The sequence below is a fragment of the Accipiter gentilis genome, chromosome 9 (assembly GCF_929443795.1).
Source record: "Accipiter gentilis chromosome 9, bAccGen1.1, whole genome shotgun sequence".
Lineage (NCBI taxonomy): Eukaryota > Metazoa > Chordata > Aves > Accipitriformes > Accipitridae > Astur > Astur gentilis.
In genome coordinates, this window is record NC_064888.1 from 326,813 (window position 1) to 350,046 (window position 23,234).

Below are 23,234 nucleotides of genomic sequence, written 5' to 3' on the forward strand. Positions count from 1 at the left end.
CCAGCTCCCAAGAACCTGGGGTGCCCCGGGGCTGGATGTGTGTCCCCTGTGGTCCCCTGGGTCCCCGTCCCCAGCATGCGGCGGCACGTACCAGCACACCGAAGGCCATGATCTTCAGGAGACACTCAAGGGAGAAGAGGGAAGTGAAGACATTGTTGAACATCTTCAGCACATTCTCGTAGGCATCCGAGGCGTCATAGAACTGGGGCGATAGCGTGGAGGATGGGGATGGGGACAGGGACAGGTCCCAGGGGGACAGGGGTGCATCCCGGGGGGTAAGATGGGTCCACGGGCACAAGGATGGATCCAGGGGGACAGGGACAAGCCCCAGGGGACAAGAGAGGTGCCAGGGGAGAAGGACAAACCCCAGGGGACAGGACCAAGGGGATGCACACAGGCTGAGCGCAGCCCCCAAGGGACAGGGATGGGACAGACCCAGAGGGGCTCCCCAGGACCCCCAAGCCCGCTCCCCACCAACCTTCATCATGAGGACAATGGTGTTGAGGGCAATCATGGCCATGATGGTGTACTCGAAGGGCGGCGACACCACGAACTGCCACATGCGGTACTGGAAGCTCTGCCGGTTCTGCGGCATGTGCCGCGTCAGGGGCTTGGCACTGATGGCAAAGTCGATGCAGGCTCTCTGTGGGGTGGGGAACAGGGTGGGCATCACTGACGCCCCAGCCCAGCCGGGGAATCCCCGAAAGGTGTCGAGGAGGGAGGGGTCCGGAGGCAGCACCTCGTTTTTCTCCAGGCTGTACTCCTCCATCATCTTGTCCCCCTGCTCCTGGAAGGTGATGATGATCAAGGCCACGAAGATGTTGACAAAGAAGAAGGGGAAGACCACGAAGTAGACCACGTAGAAGATGGACATCTCCATGCGGTAGCCGGGGCTGGGGCCCTGGTTCTCGTAAGTGGCATCCACCGAGTGCTTGAGGACCCTGTGGTGGGACAAGTGCAGGGACAGGATGGGGGTCCCAGTGTCCCCCCACCCCGTCCCCGCATCCCCCCACCCATCTCCATGCCCTTACTGTGGCCATCCCTCGCCGGTGGAGACAGTGAAGAGGGTGAGCAGCGCCCAGAGCACGTTGTCGTAGTGAAACTCGTACTTCTTCCACTCCCGCTTCTGTGCCTTCACCTCATTGTCCTTCTCGTAGACCAAGTATTCCCCCCTGGGAGGGGAGGGGGCGGTGGGACGGGGTGGGGGGCGGCGGTGGACCCCCGCCCGGCCGGGCCATACCTGCAGTCCTTCTCGAACTCCTTGGACTCATCGGTGCAGTAGAAGAACTTGCCCTTGAAGAGCTGGACAGCCACCACGGCGAAGATGAACATGAAGAGCATGTAGACGATGAGGATGTTGAGGACGTTCTTCAGGGAGTTCACCACGCAGTCGAAGACAGCCTGGGGACAGGGACCAGGGAGGGGGTCGGTGCCAGCCAGGACGCCCCCCAACACCCAGGGTGGGGAGCGAATCCCCTTCCCCATCCGCCCCCTTGCCCACCTTGAGCTTGGGCAGCCTCTTGATGGTCTTCAGGGGCCGGAGGACGCGGAGGACGCGGAGGGACTTGATGGTGTTGATGTCCTTCCCCTTGCTGCTGCCGCTGTGGGGGGGGACGGGGAAGATGTGGGGGCCCCGGCACGGCGGCTCGGGGTGCCCTGGCATCTCGGCAGGACCGCAGGTGGTCCCACCCCCTCCTTTCTCTGGTGGTGACAGTCCCCTCCCCGGTCAAGTGGGCAGCAGCTGCCCGGCACAGGGCAGAGCTCGAGGCTGAGACCCCCTTGCGCTCATCACACGCCAGGGAGACCCTGGTGTGTTTCCCACGGCCCCATCCCTGAGGCTGCTTTTTGAGGGGGGGGGGTGCAAGGAGGGCTGTAGGGTTGGGGGGGAGCGAGGCACGACCATGAGCACGAGGAGAGCACGAGGACAGAGACGGGGCAGGAGACGAAGGCAGAAAGACTTTACCGTGAGCTGCTCCTGTGGCCGGTGGCAGAGGAAGGGGAGAGACAAGGCACGGTGAGAGCCCGGCCCCCACCCCGTGCCCGCGCCCCCCCGGCCACTTCCCACCGGGAGCCTGGGGGAGCCACGGGGGGATCCCGGCTTCCCAGGAGGTAATTGGGGTCTGCTCCAGGCTTACTCACCCATTACTTGGGGGGGATGCTCAGTTACGTGGCAGATGCTCACCCCTTACTTTAAGGATACTCAGTTACTTGGGGGGGTGCTCATCCTTTACTTGGGGGATGCTCATGCTTTACTTTAAGGATGCTCAGTCACTCAGGGGATGCTTATCCTTTACTTGGGGGATGCTCGATCACTGTGGGGATGTTCACCCTTTTTTGGGGGATGCTCAATTACTGGGGGGATGCTCACCCTTTACTTGGAGGATGCTTACCCTTTGCTTTAAGGATGCTCAATCATTTGAGGCATGCTCAGTTACTCAGGGCGTGCTCATCCATTTCTAGGAGATTCCTCATCCCTTTCTAGGTTACTTATCCCTTCCTAAGAGGCTATCCATCCTTTGCTAGCAGATTCCTCATCTTTATTTAGGGTTTACTCCAGCCCTATTCACTGCTCTGGGGATTCCGCACTGGGGCGGCTGCTCGGCACCGGGGCCTGATCCTGCCCAGGGACACCGGGGAGGTGCTGCCAGGGCGCAGGGACACTGGGACGGTGACAGGACAACACAGCACGGTGGCAAGCGGCCGAGGACGGACGTCAAGCGACAGAGCAGAGCGCGGACAGCCGGGCAGCGGACGCGGTGGGTGGGCAGCGAGCGGCTGTGGGGCCACGGGATGGACCCCAGCAGGGCTGGGGTGGGGGGACTGGGACAGCCCCACTGGGAGGCACCGAGAGAGGCGAGACCCCACCACCTCCATCCCCTCCCCACCATCCCCCTGTTCCCCTCCCTGGTGCCACTGCCGTCCCCCGAGCACGGGGGGACCCAGGTGTGCCCACCCCCTCCCGGGACCCCCCAGGATGCCCCCAAGAGCCCCCCGTGTCCCCGAGGGGGGGGACTCACGTGAAGGCGAAGGCCACCAGCGCCCCGCTGACCACGATGAAGTCCAGGATGTTCCACAGGTCCCGGAAATAGGCACCTTGGTGAAGCACCAGCCCCAAATCCACCATCTGCGGGGGGCAAGGTGGGGGGGGGTGAGGGGGTGCCGGGGGGGGCCCCACCCCGCGGACACCCCCCCCCGCTCACCTTGATCACCATCTCAAAGGTAAAGACACCCGTGAAGACGTAGTCGAAGTAGCGCAAGACCTGGAGGGGGGAGGAGGTGGGGTGGGGGGAGATGCCTGGGGTCCCCCTGGCACCCTGGGACCCCCCCCCCGGTACCTCCCAGCACCATGGGGCTGTGGGAGCCCCCTGGCACCCTGGGACCCCCTGGCACCCCAGGACCGCCCCAGCACTCCATGGTTGTAGGACACCCCAGCACCCTGGGGCCATGGGCAGGGTCTCAGGGGCAGGACAAGGGGACACACACCTCATTTTGGCACAGCCCCAGTTGCTGTTTTGGGGGTGCCTCACCCTGCAAAGCAGCACTGTGAGGAGAGGGCTCAGCCCCACCCCACCCCACCCCGACAGCACCCGGGGGTCCCTCTGTACCCAGCTGCGGGGCAGGGAGGGGGGGCTGGGGGCTTACGTTGTTGCGGGGGGCGTTGGGCTGCACGGGGTCCTCGGCGGCCAGGGCGATGCTGCTCATGGCGATGACCATCAGGATGCACATCTCAAAGTACCGCAGGTTGACAATGTAGTGGCACAGCCGGCGGAACCTGGGGGGGGGTGGAACAGGGATGGTGAGGGAAGGGTGAGCAACCGGCACCCCCAGGACCTCCCCAGTCCCCCCGCGGTGCTCACGGGTTGGTGGTGGAGAGGATGAACATGGAGCTGTAGGGCACCATGGGCTTGGGGCCGTTCTCCTCCTGATCGTCGCCTTCCTCCTTCTTCTCCTCCTCCTCCTCCTTGCGGGGCAGCGGCTCAGGGTTGGCATTCCTGTTCACTGCGAGAGTGGCGGGATCATGGCCCCTGCACCCCCCCCAGACCCCCTCCATCCCCCACACCCCCCAGACCTTGGGGGGGTCCCCTACCTTGGACCAGGGCGTTGGTGGGGGGCGGCGGGAGGGGGGGTGGGATGTCCACGGCCGTGTGCTCCGGCTTCCCCCCCGCCTTGGTGGGGTTGTTGTGGGGGCCGGGGTTGGTGACCACCAGGCTGTTTTCAGGGGGGGGATTGGGGGTGGCGGGGGGCCGGCGTAGGGGGGCCCCGGTGGGGCAGGCGGTGTGGTTGCCCACGGGTGGGGGTGCGGGGGGCTCGGCGGTGGCCAGTTTGTTGTTCTTCATGTTGTCGATGTCCTCCGCGACGGGGGGCTCCCGGCGCCCCACGTCCTGCTGGATGGGGCGGGTGGTGGAGAGCGTGGGGCCCGCTGGCACCCCGGGGACCTGGTTCTCCCTGGGGGGAGGCAGAGGGGAGGGAGCTCAGCGGGGACCCCCTGGCACACCCCAGCACAGCTCCCACTTCAGGCGCTGAGCTGGGAATGCCAGAGGGGATTTGGGTACTCCTGGGAGCCAGAGGAGCTCCCCGGTCCTGGGGGGGGTCCCACCAGCCCCAGAGGGTCCTGCCCACCCTGCTCACCTCCGCCGCCGGTGCCGCCTCTCCTTGTCATCCCGCTTGCCCTCGCCATCGTAGGCAGACGGTGTGGCGTGCCGATGCCGCCGGCGCCGCTCGCCATCCCCGTGCTCCCCGTCCCCCTCGCCCCGCACCGGCCGGCCGCCCTCCCGGTGCCGTGGCCGCCGCTCTGGCCGCCCACCCTCCTCGCCCTCCTCGGCCGCCCGCCGGTGCGCCCGGTGCCGCCGGTGCTCACGCTCGGGTTGGGGCGAGCCAGCGCGGCCGTCCCGGCTGCCGCCCGGCCGGTGCCGGCGCTCGAGGGCTTTGAGGCGCTCGGCGTCGGCGTAGGCGCGTTCCTGGCTGGGGTCCCGCTCGGGCTCACGGCTGCTGCTGCGGGGCCTTCGGCCGTCGGGGCCAGGGGGTTCCACGGGGCGGGGGCCACCGGGGTCGGGGTAGCGCGGCTGCCGGCGGAGCTCCTCGGCACGGGGCTGGCCGAAGCGAGGCTCTATCGGCGGCTCGCCAGGGCGCGTCTTGTTGGTATTGTTGTTGCGGTTCTCCTGGGGGTCCACCACCAGCGGCCGGTCCAGGTGGGTCTTCATGTCGGGGCGCAGGTGGCGGGCGTAGGGCACCTTCCAGCGCTCCTCGGGGTCCAGCTCGCTGTAGAGGGCCTCCCGGCTGGCCAGCAGGTTCTGCTTCCGCAGCTCGCTCGTCCGCTGCTCCCACACCGACTTCGAGGACTTCTGGTTCTTCTGCTGCTCCTTCCTGCAGCGGGGAGGCACAGCCCACGTCGGGGGAGCCTGAGGTGTGCCAGGACGGAGCCGGAGCAGAGATGGGATGGAGACGGGATGGAGCTGAGGATGGAGCCGGGATGGAGGTGGGATGGAGCTGGGATGAAGCTAAGGATGGATCCGGGGAAGGAGTCAGGATGGAGGCAGGGACAGAGTTGGGGATGGAGACAAGGATGGAGTTGGAGATGGCAGCTGGGATGGAGCTGGGGCCAGGGACGGAGATGGGGCTGGGGACAGAGACAAGGACGGAGCTGGGGCCAGGGACGGAGCTGGGGACAGAGCTGGGGACGGAGACATGGATGGAGTCTGAATGGAGCTGGGGATGGAGACAAGGACGGAGCTGGATGGAGTCAGGGATGGATCCAGGGATGGATCCAGGGATAGAGCCGGGCACACGATGTACTTACATGGTGACGGACATGTTGGCTGCAGAGAGCGGGCTCACTTCGGCCACCTCCTTCGCCTTCTGCAGTGCCAGCTTTTGGTTGGCGGCTTCTTCCTCCTCCTGCTCATCCTGCAAAGCCCCGCGCCATGTCTAGCCCAGCCCTGAGGCCACAGGTGATGGGCTGGGGTGGCCCCGCCTCGTCCCCGACACCGGTCCTTACCTTGGTGAGCTCCTGCGCGTTGGCGAGGTTGTCCACCGCGATGGCCAAGAAGACGTTGAGGAGGGTGTCTGGGTGCCCCGTCAAGGCAAAGTGGGTCCCAGCGCATCCCTGCCCCAGCCCAGACCCCCCCGGGACCCCCCCAGCACCCTGAGGATACAGTTGCCAAAGAGGGTGAGGACGATGAAGTAGACAGAGAAAACCATCCCCCCCTTGACGCCGCCCTGAGATTTGATCCCGTCATACATCACCGCGTTCCAGTCTTCGCCCGTCAGGATCTGGGGGGGAAGGAGCCATGGGGGCAGCAGGGACCCCTCCGCCGGCACCCCACTTCCTCGGGAGCCCCAGGGAGGGGACAGGGGGGTCCCTACCTGAAACACCGTCATTATTGCTGCTGGGAAAGTGTCGAAGTTGGTGGGAGGGGTCCCGTCGTCAAAATTGAACCTGGGGGTGGGGGGGAATGGTGGGAGCCCCACCCCAGCCGGGTGCCCCCCAGCAGGGGCCTGGGGGCACAGAGATACCCCCATGCTGGGGGGCCAGGCTGACCTGGGAGGGGGGGGGCATCTCCCGCCCGGTTACTCACTGTCCCCCAAAGAGCTGCATCCCCAAAAGGGCAAAGACGACGATGAAGAGGAAGAGGAGGAAGAGGAGGCTGATGATGGACTTCATGGAGTTCAGGAGGGAGACCACCAGGTTCCTCAGGGAAGCCCAGTACCTGCCAGGGCAGAGCCAGGCTGCGGGGGCTGTGGGGGGACCAGGGCCATGGGGGGACAAAGGGATGCGAAGGGACATGGGGGTGATGAGGGGACACAGAGACAGCGAGGGGACGAGGGACGGCAACTCGGCACCCAGGCACCCCACGATGGCTCCGTGCATCCACACGTGCTTACTCGTGCTTGCACTGCCCCTGCGCTCGCAGACCCACAGACACGGACAGACCAACAGACAGACGGACAGGCGGATGGACAGAGCAGCGGTGCCCAACCCGTCAGCACTTACTTTGTGACTTTGAAAATGCGCAGTAACCTGAGAGCTCGTAGCACGCTGATCCCGAAGGATGTTCCCGGCTTCACAACAGCCCAGATCACCTCGAAGATGCTTCCGATGATAACCTGAGAGTGGGAGAGTGTCTCCGTCCTGTCCCCATCCTATCCCTATCCTGTCCCCATCCCTATCCTGACCTCTTCCCCATCCTCATCTTGTCCTCATCCCTTCCCATTCCCGTCTCCATCTCCATTCCGTCCCCATCCCCATCCCAATCCTATTCCCATTCCGTCCCCATCCTATTCCCATCCTGACCCCATCCCATCCTGTCCCCATCCCCCCCCATCCTGTCCCCATCCCATCCTGTCCCCATCCCCATCCCCTCTCCATCCTGTCCCCATCTCTATCCCCATTCCACCCTGTCCCATCCTCGTCCCTATCCCCATCCTGTCCCTATCCCCATCCCGTCCCCATCCCATCCCGTCCCGTCCCCATCCTCATTCCCATTCCCATCCCGTCCCCATCCCCATCCCATCCTGTCCCATCCCCATCCTCATCCCCATCCTGTCCCGTCCCCATCCCCATCCCCATCCCCATCCTGTCCCCATCCTCATCCCCATCCCCATCCCGTCCCCATCCCCATCCCATCCTGTCCCATCCCCATCCTCATCCCCATCCTGTCCCGTCCCCATCCTCATCCCCATCCCCATCCTCATCCCCATCCCCATCCCGTCCCCATCCCCATCCCATCCTGTCCCATCCCGTCCCCACCCCCATCCCATCCTGTCCCATCCCCATCCTCATCCCCATCCTGTCCCGTCCCCATCCTCATCCCCATCCCCATCCTGTCCCCATCCCCATCCCATCCTGTCCCATCCCTGTCCTCATCCCCATCCCCATCCCGTCCCCATCCCATCCCATCCCATCCCATCCCATCCCCACCCCATTCCCGCCGGCAGCAGCCCGGCCGGGGCCAGACTCACGGCACAGTCGAAGCAATTGAAGGACGAGTGAAAGTAAGGCCGCGTCCCCAGCCCGTACATTTTTATAAACATTTCGGACATAAAGAGTCCCAAGAATATGAATTCTGCATAGTCTGGGGGGGAGAGAGAGTGAGGGGGGGCTGAGGGCCGGGCGGGGGGGTGTCCGGCGGTGGGGGGGGGCACTCACAGAGGAAGTCGGAAAGCCAATCTGGCTGGTCGTAGTGAACGATAGCAACACACAGGGTGTTGAGCGCTACCAGACTGAGCACGGTCCAGTAGAAGGCCTGAGTTTTCACCATGCGGCGGATGTGGAAGCGCATCCTCCGCTCCCGCTTGTGGAAGAAGGTGGCGTTCTCCAGCTTGGCACTTTTGAGGCTGGCGCGGGCGAAGGGGGAGCCTGCGGGGCGCGGGGGGGAGCCCCCACCCGTCACCCCATCACCCACCATCCCCAAACTGTCACCCATCACCCCCCCATTATCCCCACCCATCACCCCCCAACCTGTCACACCATCACCCACCACCTCCCCGCCCATCACTCCATCACCCGTCACCCCCATCACCTATCACCCATCACCCCCCCCATCACCCCCCCAACACGTCATCCCCCCCACCCATCACCTCCTCACCCCATCACCCACCACCTCTCCACCACCACTCTGTCACCAGTCACACCATCACCCGTCACCCCCCGACCCGTCATCCCCCCACCCATCATCCCCCAATGGGTCATGCCCCCCCTACCCATCACCTCCCCACACCATCAGCCATCGCCCCCCACCCACCGCCCCAAACCGGGGGCACCCGTGCCCCCCACCCACCCACGGAGGAGATGTCGGCCAGCTGCTCCTCGGCATCCTCAGGGCTCAGCAGGTCCGTCTTGCTCTTCTTGATGGTGGCCCTCCGGAGAGCTCCCACAGGGGCGAGGGGCAGAGGGAGGCGGGCGTCACCAGGGGGTCCCCGCTGCGACACCCCCACCCTGGGGTGGCCGCCCCCCCTGCCAGGGCGCAGGCTGGGGCAGGGCACTTACCATCAAAGGGGTGCCGGGGCTCTCCCTCGGTCTCGTCCTCCGCCAGGATCACTTCTTCTGAGAAAAAAGTGGGGAGTTCAGTGGGGTGGGGGGAGTGCGGGTGTCCTGGAGGGGGGGGCTGGGGGGGGGTGTCACAGCCCTCACCCGCCTTGGAGATCCACTCCATGTAGCCGTTGAGCTCCCGCTCGATCTGCTGCTGCCGCCGCAGCTTCAGGAACGCCCGGCGGTTCTCCACCCGCTCCCGCTCTTTGGCAAACTCCCTGTGGGGCCAGCATCAGTGGGGGGCCAGGGTGGGCACCCCCCTCCCGCTGAGGCCGCCCCCCCCCCCCCCCCCGCTTACCCAGACAGCACCCCCAGCACTAGGTTCAGCATAAAAAAGGAGCCGATGATGATGAGGGGGATGAAGTACAGCCAGTTCCAAGTGTTCCCTGAGGCATCGTTGCTCTGGGGGGGGGAAAGGAGGGGTCAGGGGTGGGGGGGGCATGGGCACAGCCTTGTTTCGGTGGCTGGACATAGGCCAAGGGACAGAGTGCAGCGCAGCAGCTCCGGCGTCCCCCCTGGGGGCTGGCGGCACCCCAAATCCCCTGGCCATGCTCCCCACCCCACTTTGGGACATGGGAGGGGGCCACAGGAGGACACATGGCACCGGGGGGGGGGACGACAACACAAGGGGCCAGGGAGGATGCAGAGCATCCCTGCAAGGCTTGGGGCTGCCAGCGGAGGGGGGACCCCGGCACCCTTTTTTTGGGATACCCTCCTGCTCTGCAGCAACCCCTCCCTCTGCAAATCACCTCCACCTTTTTGGGGGCAGGGGGTGGGGGCTGTGTCCCATTGTCCTCTATCCCCACGCACCCCGCAGGGTTGGAGCATGGGAGCAGTGAACAGGGACCTCCCCCACCCCAGAGACACCTTGGGGACCCCCTCAGGGACTGGCGAGCCCTCAGGGGACGGAAGACGGCTTCAGTGGGGAAAGAGGAGAGAGACCCTGCGGGGGGGACGGGACACAGTGGTTTCCATTCCCATGGCGTCAGGGCTCACATAGTAGAGGAGGTCTGTCCACCCTTCCATGGTGATGCACTGGAAGACGGTCAGGACGGCGAAGAGGATGTTGTCGAACTGGGTGATGCCGTAGTTGGGGCCCTCCCAGTACTTCTTGCACTTGGTGCCGTTGGGGCAGATCCGGGCCGGCTCGTCCGTCCCGCAGGGGACTTCCACCTTGATCTCGTCTGGGAGGAAGGGACACAGATTTGGGGATTGCTCCTGCCCCCCCCAACCCCCCAAGCCCAGAGCCCCGTCCCCCCCCAGGGGTGCAATCACCCAGGAGAGTTTAGAGTCAGGGGGTGACCCCCATGGGGCTGTCAGACCCCCCTGTGCCCCCTCCCCGCAGCCTCCTTCAGGCCCCCCCCACCATGGTGCTGACGCGGCTGCCGTGCAGAAATAGCTCCCGCCAATTAACGGCATCTTCATCAGGGGAGAGAAGTAATTAGGCCGTTCCATATCGGGCGCGGGCCACGGGCCCAGGGAGATGGAAGGGGAGGGGGAAGGAGCCAGCCCCTGATCCCAACCCCACGGCGGGCTCTGAGCCCTTCCCAGTGGGGAAACTGAGGCAGGGCCGGGGGGGGGGGCGCAGGGAGGGGTATGGGGGGTTTAGAGGGGGGGCAGACCTACCCGTCACCAGGTCGAAGCAGGTGGTGTGAAATTTGCCCATATAAAACTCTAATCCTATGATTGCAAAAATGAGGATCGCGAAAAACAGGAGGAGGCCGATCTGCAGCAGCGGGATCATCGCCTTCATGATGGACTTCAGGACGACTTGTAAACCTGCGCCAGATGGGGTTGAGCAGCCACGGCCCCCCCCGAAACCCCCAGGTGCCCCCCCCAGACCCCCCAGCCACTCACTTGGGATCCCCGAGACCAGCTTGAGGGGCCGGAGCACACGCACGGCTCGCAGCGTCCGCAGGTCAAACTGGGAGCCCACCGTGGCCAGGATGCTGCGGGCAAGAAGGGGAGGGGGTCAGCGGGGAGGGACCCCCCCACACCACAGCCGGCACCCCGACCCAGCCAGGGACCCCAACCAGCCGTGCCACCGTGGCCACCAAGAGCCACGATGTCCCAGCCTGGCCACGCGTTCCCCATGGACCACCGCACCCCAGCCTGGGAAGTGCCCCCCCTCCATGGGCTGTGCCATCACGGCCACCAAGAGCCATCACATCCCAGCAGAGCCACACATCCTCCACGGGCCACCACGTGCCCCACGGCTACACCATCACAGCCACGGCGAGCCCACATGTCCCCACCACACGGCCACAAGCCCACGGCCGTGCCATCACAGCCACCAAGAGCCCCCACGTCCCAGCCGCATGGCCACGTGCCCACGGCCGTGCCGGCAGCGCGGGCGGGAGCGCTGGGCTATATTTAGCCTCTCCGGGCTGAACGCGGCAGCGCTGCCAGTGCTGATGCTGGAGCAGGGCCCGGCCTGGGGGGTCGTAGCCCCCAGCCAGCACCAGCCCGTGGGATCCCCCAGGACCTGGGTGATGGCGGGGGGTCCCAGGCACCTGGACGCACCCCAGGGGTTCATTGCCGGCCCCACGGCCCCCCCCCCCCCCCCCCCCCGCAATGCTGTGGAGGGTCCTTTCCTGCTGCCCGTCACGACAGCAACCAGCCGGCCCCCATTCATCCCCATCACCCCCATTCATCTCCATTCATCCCCATCACCCCTATTCACCCCGCTGGGTCCCCCCGAGTTCATTCATCCTTGTTGCCTCGGTGACGACACAACTCATTCACAGGGGCTGGGGCTGGCGGGGGGCAAGGGGGGAGCAGGGGGGGCAAATTGGGGAGCAGGGTGCAGGGGGAGCCAGGTGCAGGGGGGAACAGGCAGGGAGCAAGGGAGGAGCATGGTGCAAGGGGTGCAGGGGAAGGGGGAAGCGGGGTGCAGGGGAAACCGGTTGCAGAGTAGGGCATGAGGGGGGCAGGCAAGGGCAAGGGGGAGCAGGGTGCAGGAGTTGGGAGGGAGCAGGTTGATCAGGGGACCAGGAGGCAGGGGGGCAGGACGGTGCGGGGTGGGGGGGAGCAGAGGAAAGCAGCCAAAGAGCAACCCCTGATGTAGCCGGGTCACGTACGTCAGAGACTGGGCTGTCCCCTCCAACAACAGCCCCACTGCTCCCTGCCTCAGTTTCCCCACCAGCTCTCCCGGCGGGAGGGCGAACAAGGACACACAGCAGCCGTCAGAGGGTCTGGGGCTAGGGTGCCATGGCCGGGGGGCAGCTCCAGGGCCGGGGAAGTCGGGGCTGCCACCAAAGCGCTGGCGGCAGGCGCGGGTGCTGGGCCGGTGAGTGGCGGCATGGGGAAATATTGTGACAGCGCTAAGAGGCACTTGCTGCCGCTGGGGAAGCGGGACGAGCGCCGCAGGCGATAATTAACGTCTTGCCCGGCCCCGGCCCGGCAGGCACTGGTGACACCCGGGACCGCCGGCGGGTGCAGCCCTGCACACACAGAGGCCCCGCACATGCGTGTGCGTACACGCACGTGCATGTGCACACACATCCTCTGCACACGCGTGCTCCACCACGCAGGCAGGGTCCTGCAGCCTGCACGCCTGCACGCACACGCGTGGGTCTGCTACATGCGGGGAAGGGCGCAGGGCTGACACGTGTGTGCACATGCACACACAACCCCTCTGCGGGGGCGAAGGGGGGGGGGGCAGCGCATGTACCCCCATGTCCCTGGGCAGGTGGGACGGGGACCTCACCCGGTGAGGACGACCACGAAGTCCATCACGTTCCAGCCATTGCGCAGGTAGGAGCCTTTGTGGAAGGCGAAGCCCAGCGCGATGATCTTGATCCCCGCCTCAAAGCAAAAGATGCCGATGAAGTACGGCTCCGTGTCGTCCTGGGAACGGAGACAGGCGTGAGGCCGCCGGACGGGGGACACGGGGACACCCCCCCACACGCATGCTCCCAGCCCGTGGGGCAAGGGGGCATCCGGGGCAGCCGCTGGCCCCATCTCCCCTCCACCCTCTCCAGGTGCTGTGAGGCGGAGGCGGCCGCCACTCCCGGCATGGCCCAGATTCCCAGCAAGGAGGAAACTGGGACGCCGGCAGGTCCAGGGGGACCAGGAGCCATGGCCATCGGGTGCCGGGTGTGCCGGGTGTGCGCGGTGCAGGCTGGCAGCCAGCCCCGGTCCTGCCGCCCACGCCAGGGTGGTTGGGGACCCTTGCCGGAGCCCCCCACCGACCCCGCGCTCACCAGCCGCTCCGACATGGGGGTCTTGTCCTCGTCGGGCAGGTGCTGCTCCAGCGCCAGGACGATGCAGTTCGCGATGATGGTGGCTAAAATCATGTATTCAAAAGGAGTGCGGCCGAGTCAAGGAAAACCCAGCTGGGCTGAGCCTGCGGGGGCCTGGGGTCCCCCCCAAACCAGGCTGGTTGGGGAAACCGAGGCAGGAGAGGGGCCGGTGGGATGCCCAAAGGGAAGGGGGGTTTGGGACCCCCCCCGCGCCGGCGGCAGTTGGCGGCAGAGACGCGGGCCCGGCTGCCACCAGCGCCCACGTGCTCCGCGGCTCATTAATTTCCCCATCAAAGGCGCGACCCGGCGGCCCCGGCTCCTCGGCACGAAGCCTCTTGCCCGGCGGGAGCCGGCGGCGATCAAAGCGCCTCGGCAACAGCGGGACCCGGGGAGACCTACACGGCACCCGCCCGGCCCCACCGGCTCCCAAGCAAGGATGCCGTCCTCGTGCGGTGCCGCTGCCGGGACACATACACATTTTGGGGTCTGCGTTCGGTAAGCGCATCCCCTATCCCAGCCAGTGGTGCCAGGGTGCGGTGGCAGCAGGCGCGGGTGGGTGGCAGCGGTGGCAGCTGAGCATGGGCTGGGGCAGGCGCGGGGGGTTCGAGACACCCCGTCCTGCAGCCCTGTGGCAAGCCCTGCGCCACATTACGTGGCCACCGACTGGGACACCCCGTTTGTGCCGCCAGACCCGCGGAGCCAGCGGGTGCTGCAGCCCCGGGGCGCACCAGCAGAGCTGCCCCATGACCAGAGCTGAGGGCTCGGCTGAGGTCACGCCAGCGGCAACGACAGACACAAAGATGGGACCGGATCCTGCTCCCCACCCTTCTGCAGCGCAGCCGAGGTGTGGGGAACGGCCGCTGGCCCTGCTGCCTGATGCGGCACAGCTATCCGGCATGGCTATCCAGCATGGCACAGCTATCCGGCCTGGCACAGCTATCTGGCACGGCACGGCTATCCAGCAAGGCTATCCAGCATAGCACAGCTATCCAGCACAGCTATCTGGCATGGCACAGCTTTCCGGCACAACACGGCGATCTGGTACGGCTATCCGGTACGGCTATCCAGCACGGCATGGCTATCCGGCATGGCTATGTGGCCTGGCACAACCATCCGTCATAGATATCCACCACAGCCCAGCTATCTGGCCCGGCACGGTTATCGGGCACAGCTATTCAGCATGGATATCTGGCCTGCATGGCGATGTGGCACGGACATTTGGCACGGCTGTGTGGCCTGGCACAGCTAGCTGGCATGGCAGGGCTACCCGGCACAGCTCGGCTGCCTGGCATGGCTGTTCTGCTTAGGCATCCAGCGTGGCACGGCTATCCGGCACGGCTATCCGGCACAATACAGTTATCTGGCACAGTTATCGGACACAGCATAGCTATCTGGCATGGCACGGCTGTCCAGCACAGCACGGCTATCCGGCACAGCTATCCGGCACAGCTATCCGGCACGGCACAGTTATCCGGCACAGCTATCTGGCACAGCACAGTTATCCGGGGCAGCACAGCTCTCCGGCACGGCCATCCAGCACAGTACAGCGATGCAGCACAGCTATCTGGCACAGCGCGGCTATCCGGCACAGCACGGCTATCTGGCACGGCTATCTGGCACAGCACAGCTCTTCGGCCATGGGGACCCATGCCCAGGGCCAGCTCTGCCCCCCGAGCCAGGGCACAGCCTCCCCGGGGCAGCCCCTCAAGGGTCGGGCAGCGCCCGTCGGCCCCCTGTGCCATGCCAGCCGTGAGCAGGGCCGTGCCACCACCCGCCACGGGGACCTGGAGTCCGGGTGCCCAGCGGGACGGGCTTTGGGTGCCGTGGGACCGTCCCCCCCCCGGCCAAACAGAGCCCGCCGCCTCCTCCCACCCGGGCCGTCGTGACGGTGGGGGAGGCTCCGCACGCCCGCAGGATGGGGCCCACAGGGGCTTGGGGTGGGCGGCGCGATGCATCACCCTCCCCGGCCCCCGCTGCGCCCGCCGGCGAGGCTGCCCTCGCCCCCGGCACCCCACCACCCTGATCCCCCCCTCCACCACCAGCCCCGCTCCCGCCTCGCCGCCAGCTCCGGCCACCCGGCTGGACGTCAGCGCCGGCCACCGACCCTGCTGCGACAGCGGCAGCCTTCGCCCGCCGCTCCTCTGCCCTCGCCCCCCCTCTCCGCCACCACGAAGCCCCTTCCCCGCCACACGGCACGGTGACCCGGTTTGCACGCGGCAGCGGGGACGCCCTGTGCTCGGTGCCAATGGCAGGGCCTGGCACGGTGGGGCTCGGTGTGCCAGGTCCTGCCCCCGGGATGCTACAGCCACCGCCACGGTGCTGCCGGCGGTGCCCATCCTGCTGCGGCACGGCACGGCACGGCAAGGCCACGCACCGGCAGATTTGCTTCCACGCGGCAAACTGCCCCCCACCCCCCCGGGATTTGCTCGCAGCACCGTCCCTGCACCGGCAGCACCGTCCCCGCACCGGGGCCGACATTTCGGTGCTGCGCCGGACGCATCCCCCCCCGCCGCCCATCGCCACAGCACCGCGGCTGCGGCGCACATGCCCAGTGGGGCACCGGCAGCACCCGCTGCCCGAATCCTCCCTGGTTTCGGGGGGGGGGGGTGTCCCCAAAAAGCTCAGGGGAGACACACAGCCGGTGGACCTGGCGGCGAGCCTTCAGCAACACCCCAAAACCGCGTGGTGCCCCCCCCCAGCCCATACAGGGCCCTCACGGCTGCGAGGAGTGGTGACTGTGGTCCTTTTTGGGTGACAGTGGCCCTTTTGGGGCCACCGGTGCCGGCTGAGGGTTTTGGGGTGCAGGAAGGGGGGGAACGGGCCGGGAGGTAGCCAAGGGCATTGGGGCCGGAGCTGCAGCCCCACAACAATACCCCAAAGCAGCCCCGTGCCCCCAAACGCCCCAGTGGATCGGCCCCTGGGGGGGGACACGACACACAGACACCTGGGGACACCCCAATTCTGGGGGAACCCCGGGGTGATGGAGACAGGCTCTGCTGGCACCGGGGGGGATGGTGGGGCTGAGCCCAGCGCCGAGGGGTGCAGGGACATGGGGATGCCAGGTCAGGCCCACCCTCCCGCAATGAGGGCACTGGGAGATACTGGTGCAATGGGGTCCCCCTACCCCCAGACCCCCAGGATAAGCTGGACCCCCCAAGCCCACTGGGCAGGGACTGGCATGGGGGCACAGCCACAGGGATGATGGAGAGGGGCCGGGTGCAGGAGAGGGGCCAGGGACAGAGCATGGGGCAGGGGACCCCAGCATGGGGCTGGGGACAGAGGACAGGGATGCAGCGTGGGGACAGGGAGCTGGTGCAGGACATGGGGACGGGGACCCCAACGCAGGGTGGAGGAATGGGGACGTGGTGTGGGGACGGGGACCCCAATGCGGGTCAGGGGGAGGGGGACGCGGTGTGGGGATGGGGACCCTGATGCGGGTCAGGGGAATGGGGATGTGGTGTGGGGACGGGGACCCCAATGCGGGTCAGGGGGATGGGGATGTGGCGTGGGGACAGGAACCCCAATGGGGGTCAGGGGAATGGGGACCCCAGTGCACGTCAGGAGAACAGGGACATGGCGTGGGGATGGGGACCACGATGCAGGTCAGGGGGATGGGGACGTGGTGTGGGGACGGGGACCCCGATGCGGGTCAGGGGGACGGGGACGTGGCGCGGGGACGGGGACCCCGATGCGGGTCAGGGGGACGGGGACGTGGTGCGGGGACGGGGACCCCGATGCGGGTCAGGGGGACAGGGATGTGGTGTGGGGATGGGGACCACGATGCAGGTCAGGGGGACGGGGACGTGGCGTGGGGACGGGGACCCCGATGCGGGTCAGGGGGACGGGGACGTGGCGTGGGGACGGGGACCCCGATGCGGGTCAGGGGGACGGGGACGTGGCGTGGGGACGGGGACCTCATGCAAGGTAGGGAGATGGGGACCCTAATACGGGGATGAGGAGCTGGTGCAGGACGTGGGACGGGGACCCCAGTGCGGGTCAGGGGGATGGGGACGCGGGACGGGGAGGTGGCGCAGGGCAGGGAAGCGGGGTCCCCAGCACGGGGACAAGGAGCAGGTGCAGGACACGGGGATGGGGACGGGGAGTCGGGCGCAGGGCAGGGGGATGGGGGACCCAATGCAGGGCAGGGGGATGGGGACGTGGGACAGAGAGCCGGGGGCCCGGTGAGCGGGTGGCATGCCGCGGCCCCCCCCCCCCCCAAAGGATATGGCCATTCGGTGATCTTTTTGGCGTATTTCCTCACCACGTTGTCCTCGCTGAAGAGGAAGAGGGAGCGGTTGACCGTCAGGCAGTTCTGCCGGACGGGGATGGGGTTGTAGAGAGCCATGGTGCGGGCTCGCTGGGCCATCGACTGCTTGTACATCCTCTGCGCCCCGGGGGGGCCGCCCTGCCGCGGACCCCCCGCTCCCCGGCCCCCCGCCGCGGCCCCGGGGCCTCCGGTCCCGCCGCCTCCTGCCCCGTAACGGGCCGGCACCTCGTCTCCGAAGCGAGCCATCCTGCCGAGAGCCGCGGGCCGGGGCTTACGCTGCTGAGGCCGGCGCCGGCGAGGAGCTCATCACATCCCATGGGCCGCCGCCGCGGCGGGGAAGGGGGGGGGGGCGGGGGGGGCCGGGGTCCGTCCCCGCCGGGCCGGGGGTGGAGGTCGGGGCGATCGCTCAGGCGGCGGGGCCGGCGGGAGCGGGGACCGGCCCGGGCATCCTTCCTCGGAGCCCCCGCGGCGGGGGCCGGCGGGTGCTGCCCCCCCCGCAATCCGGCAGCGGGGGGGGGCGAGGACGGGGGGGCGGCACCCCCGGTGGGGCGGGGGGGGGGGTCCCGCCGCTGCGGCTCCCGGTACGGGGTGGGGGGGTGCCGAGGTGCCCCGATGCAGCAGCGGGGCGGGAAAGGGGGGGGGGGGGGGGCGGCGGCAGCTCCCCCAGCGCGGCGGCCCCGGCTGCGCCAATGGGGGGGGGGGGGGGGGGGCGAAAAAAAAAATAAAATAAAACGCGCCCGGTCAGCGCGTCCCGCCGCCCCCGGCAGCCGCCGCCGAGGCAGCCCGGAGCATCGGCGGGAGGGGCCGAAAATTGCCCCCCCCCCCCCCCAACAAAAAAAAAAAAAAAAAAAAGCCCCCAGCGCCCGGAAGAAAAGCGGTAAAAAGCGGCGGCGGCGGCGGTGGGGGGCGGCGCTGCGGGGGGGGTGTCCTCGTCCCACCCCCCCACCCCCCCCCGGCTTCGGGGCTCGGCGGGGCCGGGCGGGGGTCGCCGTCAGCCCCCCGGCAGCAGCGGGGCGGCGGGGCCCATCGGCCCGGGCTGCGGCAGAGCCTCCGCGCTCCTCCTCCTCCTCCTCCTCCTCCTCCTCCTCCTCCTCCTCCTGCTCCCCCCCCGCCTGCCCGCGGGGCTCTTCCTCCCCCCGCCTCCTCCTCCTCCTCCTCCGCCGCCGCCGCCGCCGCCCGGGTTCGGGCTAAAACGAGCGCGGGGATGGCGGGGGGGGGGGGGGGGGGCACGGAAAGGGGGGGGGTGCTGGGGGTGCAGCACCCCGGGAGAACGTGTCCGGCACCCACCGGGCACCCGGCACCGGCAGGACGGTGTGTGCGGGTGTGCAAAACCGCGAGCAAGGCGGTGCGCACGGGTGTGCAAAGCCAGGGGCGAGGGTCTGCGGGACCACGGCCACGGGCGTGCACGGCCACGGGCAAGGGTGGACTGCAGGACCACGGACAAGGGTGTGCAAATCCAGCGGCAGGACGGCGTGCGCGGGTGTGCAAAGCCACGGGCTGGGGTCCGCGGGACCACGGGCAAGGGTGTGCACGGCCACATGCAAGGGCGCCCACAACCACGGGTGGGATGGCGTGCACGGGTGTGCAAAGCCACGAGCAGGATGGCGTGTGTGAGTGGGCAAAACCAGGGGCAGGATGGTGTGCCCAGGTGTGCGAAGCCATGGGCAGGACGGTGTGCACAGCCACGGGCAAGGGTCTGCAGGACCACGTGCAAGGGCGTGCACAAGCACGGGAGGGACGGCGTGCACGGGCGTGCACGACCTTGCGTTAAGAGCGTGCAGGACCACAGGCAGGATGGCGCGCGCAGGCACGCACAAGCAGGACGGCGTGTACGGGCGTGCACGACCACGGGAACGACGCGCACAGCTGCGTGCAGGACAGCACGTGAGGGCGTGCAGGGCCGCGGGCAGGAACAGTGTGCACGGGCGTGCATGGCCACGGGACCGACACATGCCACAGGACAGCGTGCGAGGGCATGCGCAACCACGTGCAACGCTGTGCACGACTGCAGGGACAGGAGCACGCCCAGTGTGCGAGGCTACGCATGCCCACGGGGCCAAACGCGCACAATCCCGTGCGAGACCCCGCGCCCGACCGCATGCGAGTCCATGCACACCTGCACGGCCCCGTGGCCAACACGCGTGACCACAGGCGTGACCGCATGTGTGACCCTCGCACAGCAACGCACGTGGCCATGTGCGTGAGGACGGGCGGCTGCCGGCAGGGCCGGTGGCGGGGCCGCGGGGCCCTCACCCCCCCCGTCCCCCCAGACCCTCCAGTCCCTAACCCCCCGTCCCTGTCCCCACAGCCAGCTCCTCTCTGCAGCCCCAGCATTAATTCATTAACTGGGGCTTTAATTACACAGCCGCCCTGGTTAAGGAACCCGGACCTGGCTGCTGGCACCTGCCTCAGTTTCCCCACGGGGAGACCCCCCCCCCCCGAGGTCACCCCAACCCCATCCCTGGGGTGTGTGGGGGCACGCCGTGGCTGGACTCTGCCGGGGCTGGGGGGCCCCGGGGAAGGGGGGAAGGATGCGGGGGGGCAGCGGCAGCACCGTGGGGTCCCCCCAAGCCGCGGCTGCCGCCCCCCCTGGCGCGGCGGGAAGTAGGTCGCCCGGTGCCCCCCAGCCCCGCGCCTGACGTCAGGGCCCTTTGTCCGGGCAGCGCTTTTGTCCCGGCACCGCGGCCCTGCCACGCGCCCGGCTCGGTGCCGCCGGCGAGGGGTGAGGGGGACGGCTGTGGGAGGAGCGGGACCACGGCCCCCCACCTTCCCACCCTCCTGCACCCCGAGTCTGGGGGGATGCTCAGGGCCGCATCTCCATCGCCCCCGGCATGGGGCCAGGGTGAGGCGGGACAGAGCCCCCCCCCCCCCACCGCAGCCCCTCACCCAACATGGGGCAGCTTTGCCATTTCAGCCCCTTTTCCCCCCAAAAAGCGTCGCCCTGCGCCCCCACCCACAGGCGATGCCAGAGGGCATGCGGGGAGGGGTGACAGTGCCAGGCTGGAACCGGGCTACTGTCCCCGTGCCCACCTGTGTCCCCCCTGCCACCAGTGACCCCGGGGGAACCCCCTGCAGCGCCCCCGCACCCCCCGGCTGGGCCACGGGCCGGGCTGTGCCGGCGGTGCCGGGTTGCAGCAGCCCTTGGCGGCAGCGCTGGCTCCGGCCGAGCCGCAGATGCAGCGAGGAACCGGAGCCAGGATGGGGGGGGAGCTGGCAGGGTTGGGGGGGGGACCAGGGCTCCAGCTCTGCTCCCCGTCCCCGCTGTCCCCGGCTGCGGGGACGTCACCCCAGGCACCGAGTGGGCACTCGGGGATGCACCGAGCGTGGCCGGGTCTCAGCCCTCGTGGCAGGCGTCGAGCTGGGAGCGCTGCTGGCCCCACGGCCACGGCACTGCCGGCCCCACGGCCACGGTGCTGCCGCCATGGCCCTTCCCCAGCCCCACGGCTGGGATGTGCCCCCCCCCGGGGACCGTCCCCACCGGGATGGGGGGAGGACCCTAAGTGTCACCTCCAAGCAATGGGGACCCCAAAAACACCCGGCGAGGGTGGACCGGGAGGAGCCTCTGCCTTCCCCACGGCTTCCAGCATCACCGGGCACACGCATGCATGTGGCCTCACATGTGTGTGCACGGCCTCACACGCGTGTGCACGCCCCGGGATGCGTGTGCGAGGCCTGATGACCGTACCGGCCCGGCACGTGTGTGTGCCGTGGGCAGGCGCGTGCCGGCAGGGTGGAGCGGGGGGGGGTTAACACGGGCAGCTCTGCCAGACTCCAGGCTCAGCACTTTCCCGCTTTCCCTGGCTGTATGCCGGAGCCGGGGGCCAACGCCGGAGCGGGTGCCAACGCCACCCATGTGCCCAGCTATGGGGACCCTGGCCTGGCTCCCCGCTGTCCCGGAGGGTCCTGGACCCCCGTGGCCAGCCCCGGCTCGGTGGCACAGGATGCGGCCCCAGGCCCTGGCCTCGTGCCCCCACGTGCCCGGCGCAGATGGGCATCCTGCGGTGCCGGCAGCCGGTGCGGGCACTACCGGGCACCATGGCCCCTTGGCCCTGCGCTGGATCCAGCCCTGCTGCCAGGGCGGCCAGAGGGGGTTTCTCCAAGGCCGGGGGGGGCTGGAGGCAGCTGGAGGAGGGAAAGGCTGGCACAGGGGGCACGGGGGAGGACGGATCTGGCCCCGAAGCGGCCGCGCAGCAGAGCCGGGATGCCCCGGCCGTGCCAACCCGGTCACCCCGCTGTGGTTGCATCCTGCACCGCCTCCAAGTTCGGCACCTCCAGCTCCGCAGCCCTGGCTCGTTTCCCCCCAGTAGAAACCCAGTGCCGGTGCTTTGTCCTCGGTGGCCGGATCCTGCAGACGCGCGTGTGTTCCCCACACCGGGGTTGGGGAAGCCGGGGGCTGCTGCTGCTCTCGCTGCCATCCCTGCAGCGAGCCAGGGCTGTGCTGGGTATCGAAGATCTGCAAAGCTCAGCACGTTCCTGGTGCTATCGGGGGCAGCAGGAGCGAAGGGTCCCGGATCCCAGCACCAGGATCCGGCTGCAGGGCAAAGCTCAGGGCGGCCACCCACCGTACCGCATGGCTCCTGCCTGGCCCTGGGGACCACTGGAGCTGCCAGGAGCCCACCTGGCCAGAAAATTCATTTTTGGGACACGAGGGGCTTCACCAAGTCAGGCCAGGGACACCGTGAGGTCCTGTTAGGGCTGGGGTACAGTGCAGGAGCCCCCAGCTCTGTCCGTCTGTCTGTCTGTCTGCCCGCCAGGGCACAGCGGGCACGGCGGGTGCACAGCGCTCGTTAGCGTTTCCCTGTGATGAAGCAGCTACCGCCCGCTGCGGCCGAGAGCTCAGCGCTGCCGTGATCAGAGGCCACCGGGGCCGCGCTGGCGCCTGCTGGGGCACGGTGATGGTGGAGGCAGGTGTGTGGGGACGGTGACACGGCCGTCCCCATGGGGACCCGAGGACCCTCGTCATGGCAATGGGGACGGGGACACCGCCATTCCCATGGGGACCCTTGTCGTGGCGATGGGGATGGGGACCTGGCTGTCCCCATGGGGACCCAGGGACCCTTGTCATGGCTTTGGGGATGGGGACCCACACCCTGGGGACGGGGACACCTCCATCCCAGCCTTCTCCTGCCCAAAGGCAGGGGGGCTCGGGGGTGTCCCTACATGCCCCTCTCCCCCCAGGACCCCCTATTTAATGTCCCCAAGAGCCACCGACTTGGCAGACGTGAGCTCGCTGCCCGGGGAGGGGGGGGACCCAGGGTCTGTTAAAGGGGCTTGAAGGGAATTAATGGCTTTAATTAAACTAGGCAGCACCCGGGGTGGGGCTGGGAATGGGGGGGCCCAGGACCCGAAACCCCCAGGGAGGGACAGGCTGGGGGATGCCACTGCCTGAGCCCCCCGGGAAGGGGGGGACACAGACCCACAGTTACCTGGGTGGGACCTCGGTACGAGGCCGCGTGTCCCAGCAATGTCACCAGGACGCGGTGTCACCGGGACAGGGGGTCACCCCGCTCCGACTGTCCCCCGGGGGCAGGGGGCTGGGGGGCCCGGCCCAGTCCCCTCCCACCCATTTTGGGGGGAAGGGATCAGCTGCCATCCCCCTAAACAGGCAAAACCTGGTCAGCAGAGCCATGACCCCCTCAGTAGGGCTGTGACTCCCCTTAGTGCGGGTGACACCTCGTTAGCGCCGAGGGGCAGC

At 68.2% G+C, this 23,234-nt stretch overlaps 1 protein-coding gene across 1 annotated transcript in view; it reads right to left on the reverse strand.

Annotated features, from left to right (window-relative positions):
• The window catches only part of CACNA1A (calcium voltage-gated channel subunit alpha1 A), a 32,706-nt gene extending 14,679 nt beyond the window's left edge, over positions 1–18,027 (reverse strand). The window contains exons 1-30 of the mRNA XM_049810576.1: positions 17,499–18,027; positions 13,234–13,339; positions 12,738–12,877; positions 10,886–10,977; positions 10,655–10,807; positions 10,025–10,212; positions 9,327–9,430; positions 9,131–9,246; positions 8,987–9,043; positions 8,778–8,867; positions 8,147–8,356; positions 7,960–8,072; positions 6,992–7,104; positions 6,576–6,707; positions 6,364–6,436; positions 6,153–6,270; positions 5,996–6,063; positions 5,798–5,904; positions 4,630–5,364; positions 4,088–4,446; positions 3,858–3,999; positions 3,643–3,772; positions 3,201–3,260; positions 3,018–3,124; positions 1,502–1,601; positions 1,241–1,401; positions 1,032–1,172; positions 740–941; positions 479–643; positions 92–202 (exon numbers count right to left, since the gene is read on the reverse strand). Coding sequence (XP_049666533.1) covers positions 92–202; positions 479–643; positions 740–941; positions 1,032–1,172; positions 1,241–1,401; positions 1,502–1,601; positions 3,018–3,124; positions 3,201–3,260; positions 3,643–3,772; positions 3,858–3,999; positions 4,088–4,446; positions 4,630–5,364; positions 5,798–5,904; positions 5,996–6,063; positions 6,153–6,270; positions 6,364–6,436; positions 6,576–6,707; positions 6,992–7,104; positions 7,960–8,072; positions 8,147–8,356; positions 8,778–8,867; positions 8,987–9,043; positions 9,131–9,246; positions 9,327–9,430; positions 10,025–10,212; positions 10,655–10,807; positions 10,886–10,977; positions 12,738–12,877; positions 13,234–13,339; positions 17,499–17,785 — 4,680 coding nt within the window. The 5' untranslated portion in view covers positions 17,786–18,027. The remainder of the gene's footprint in view (positions 1–91; positions 203–478; positions 644–739; positions 942–1,031; positions 1,173–1,240; positions 1,402–1,501; positions 1,602–3,017; positions 3,125–3,200; positions 3,261–3,642; positions 3,773–3,857; positions 4,000–4,087; positions 4,447–4,629; positions 5,365–5,797; positions 5,905–5,995; positions 6,064–6,152; positions 6,271–6,363; positions 6,437–6,575; positions 6,708–6,991; positions 7,105–7,959; positions 8,073–8,146; positions 8,357–8,777; positions 8,868–8,986; positions 9,044–9,130; positions 9,247–9,326; positions 9,431–10,024; positions 10,213–10,654; positions 10,808–10,885; positions 10,978–12,737; positions 12,878–13,233; positions 13,340–17,498) is intronic.
• Between the last annotated feature and the right edge of the window lie 5,207 nt (positions 18,028–23,234).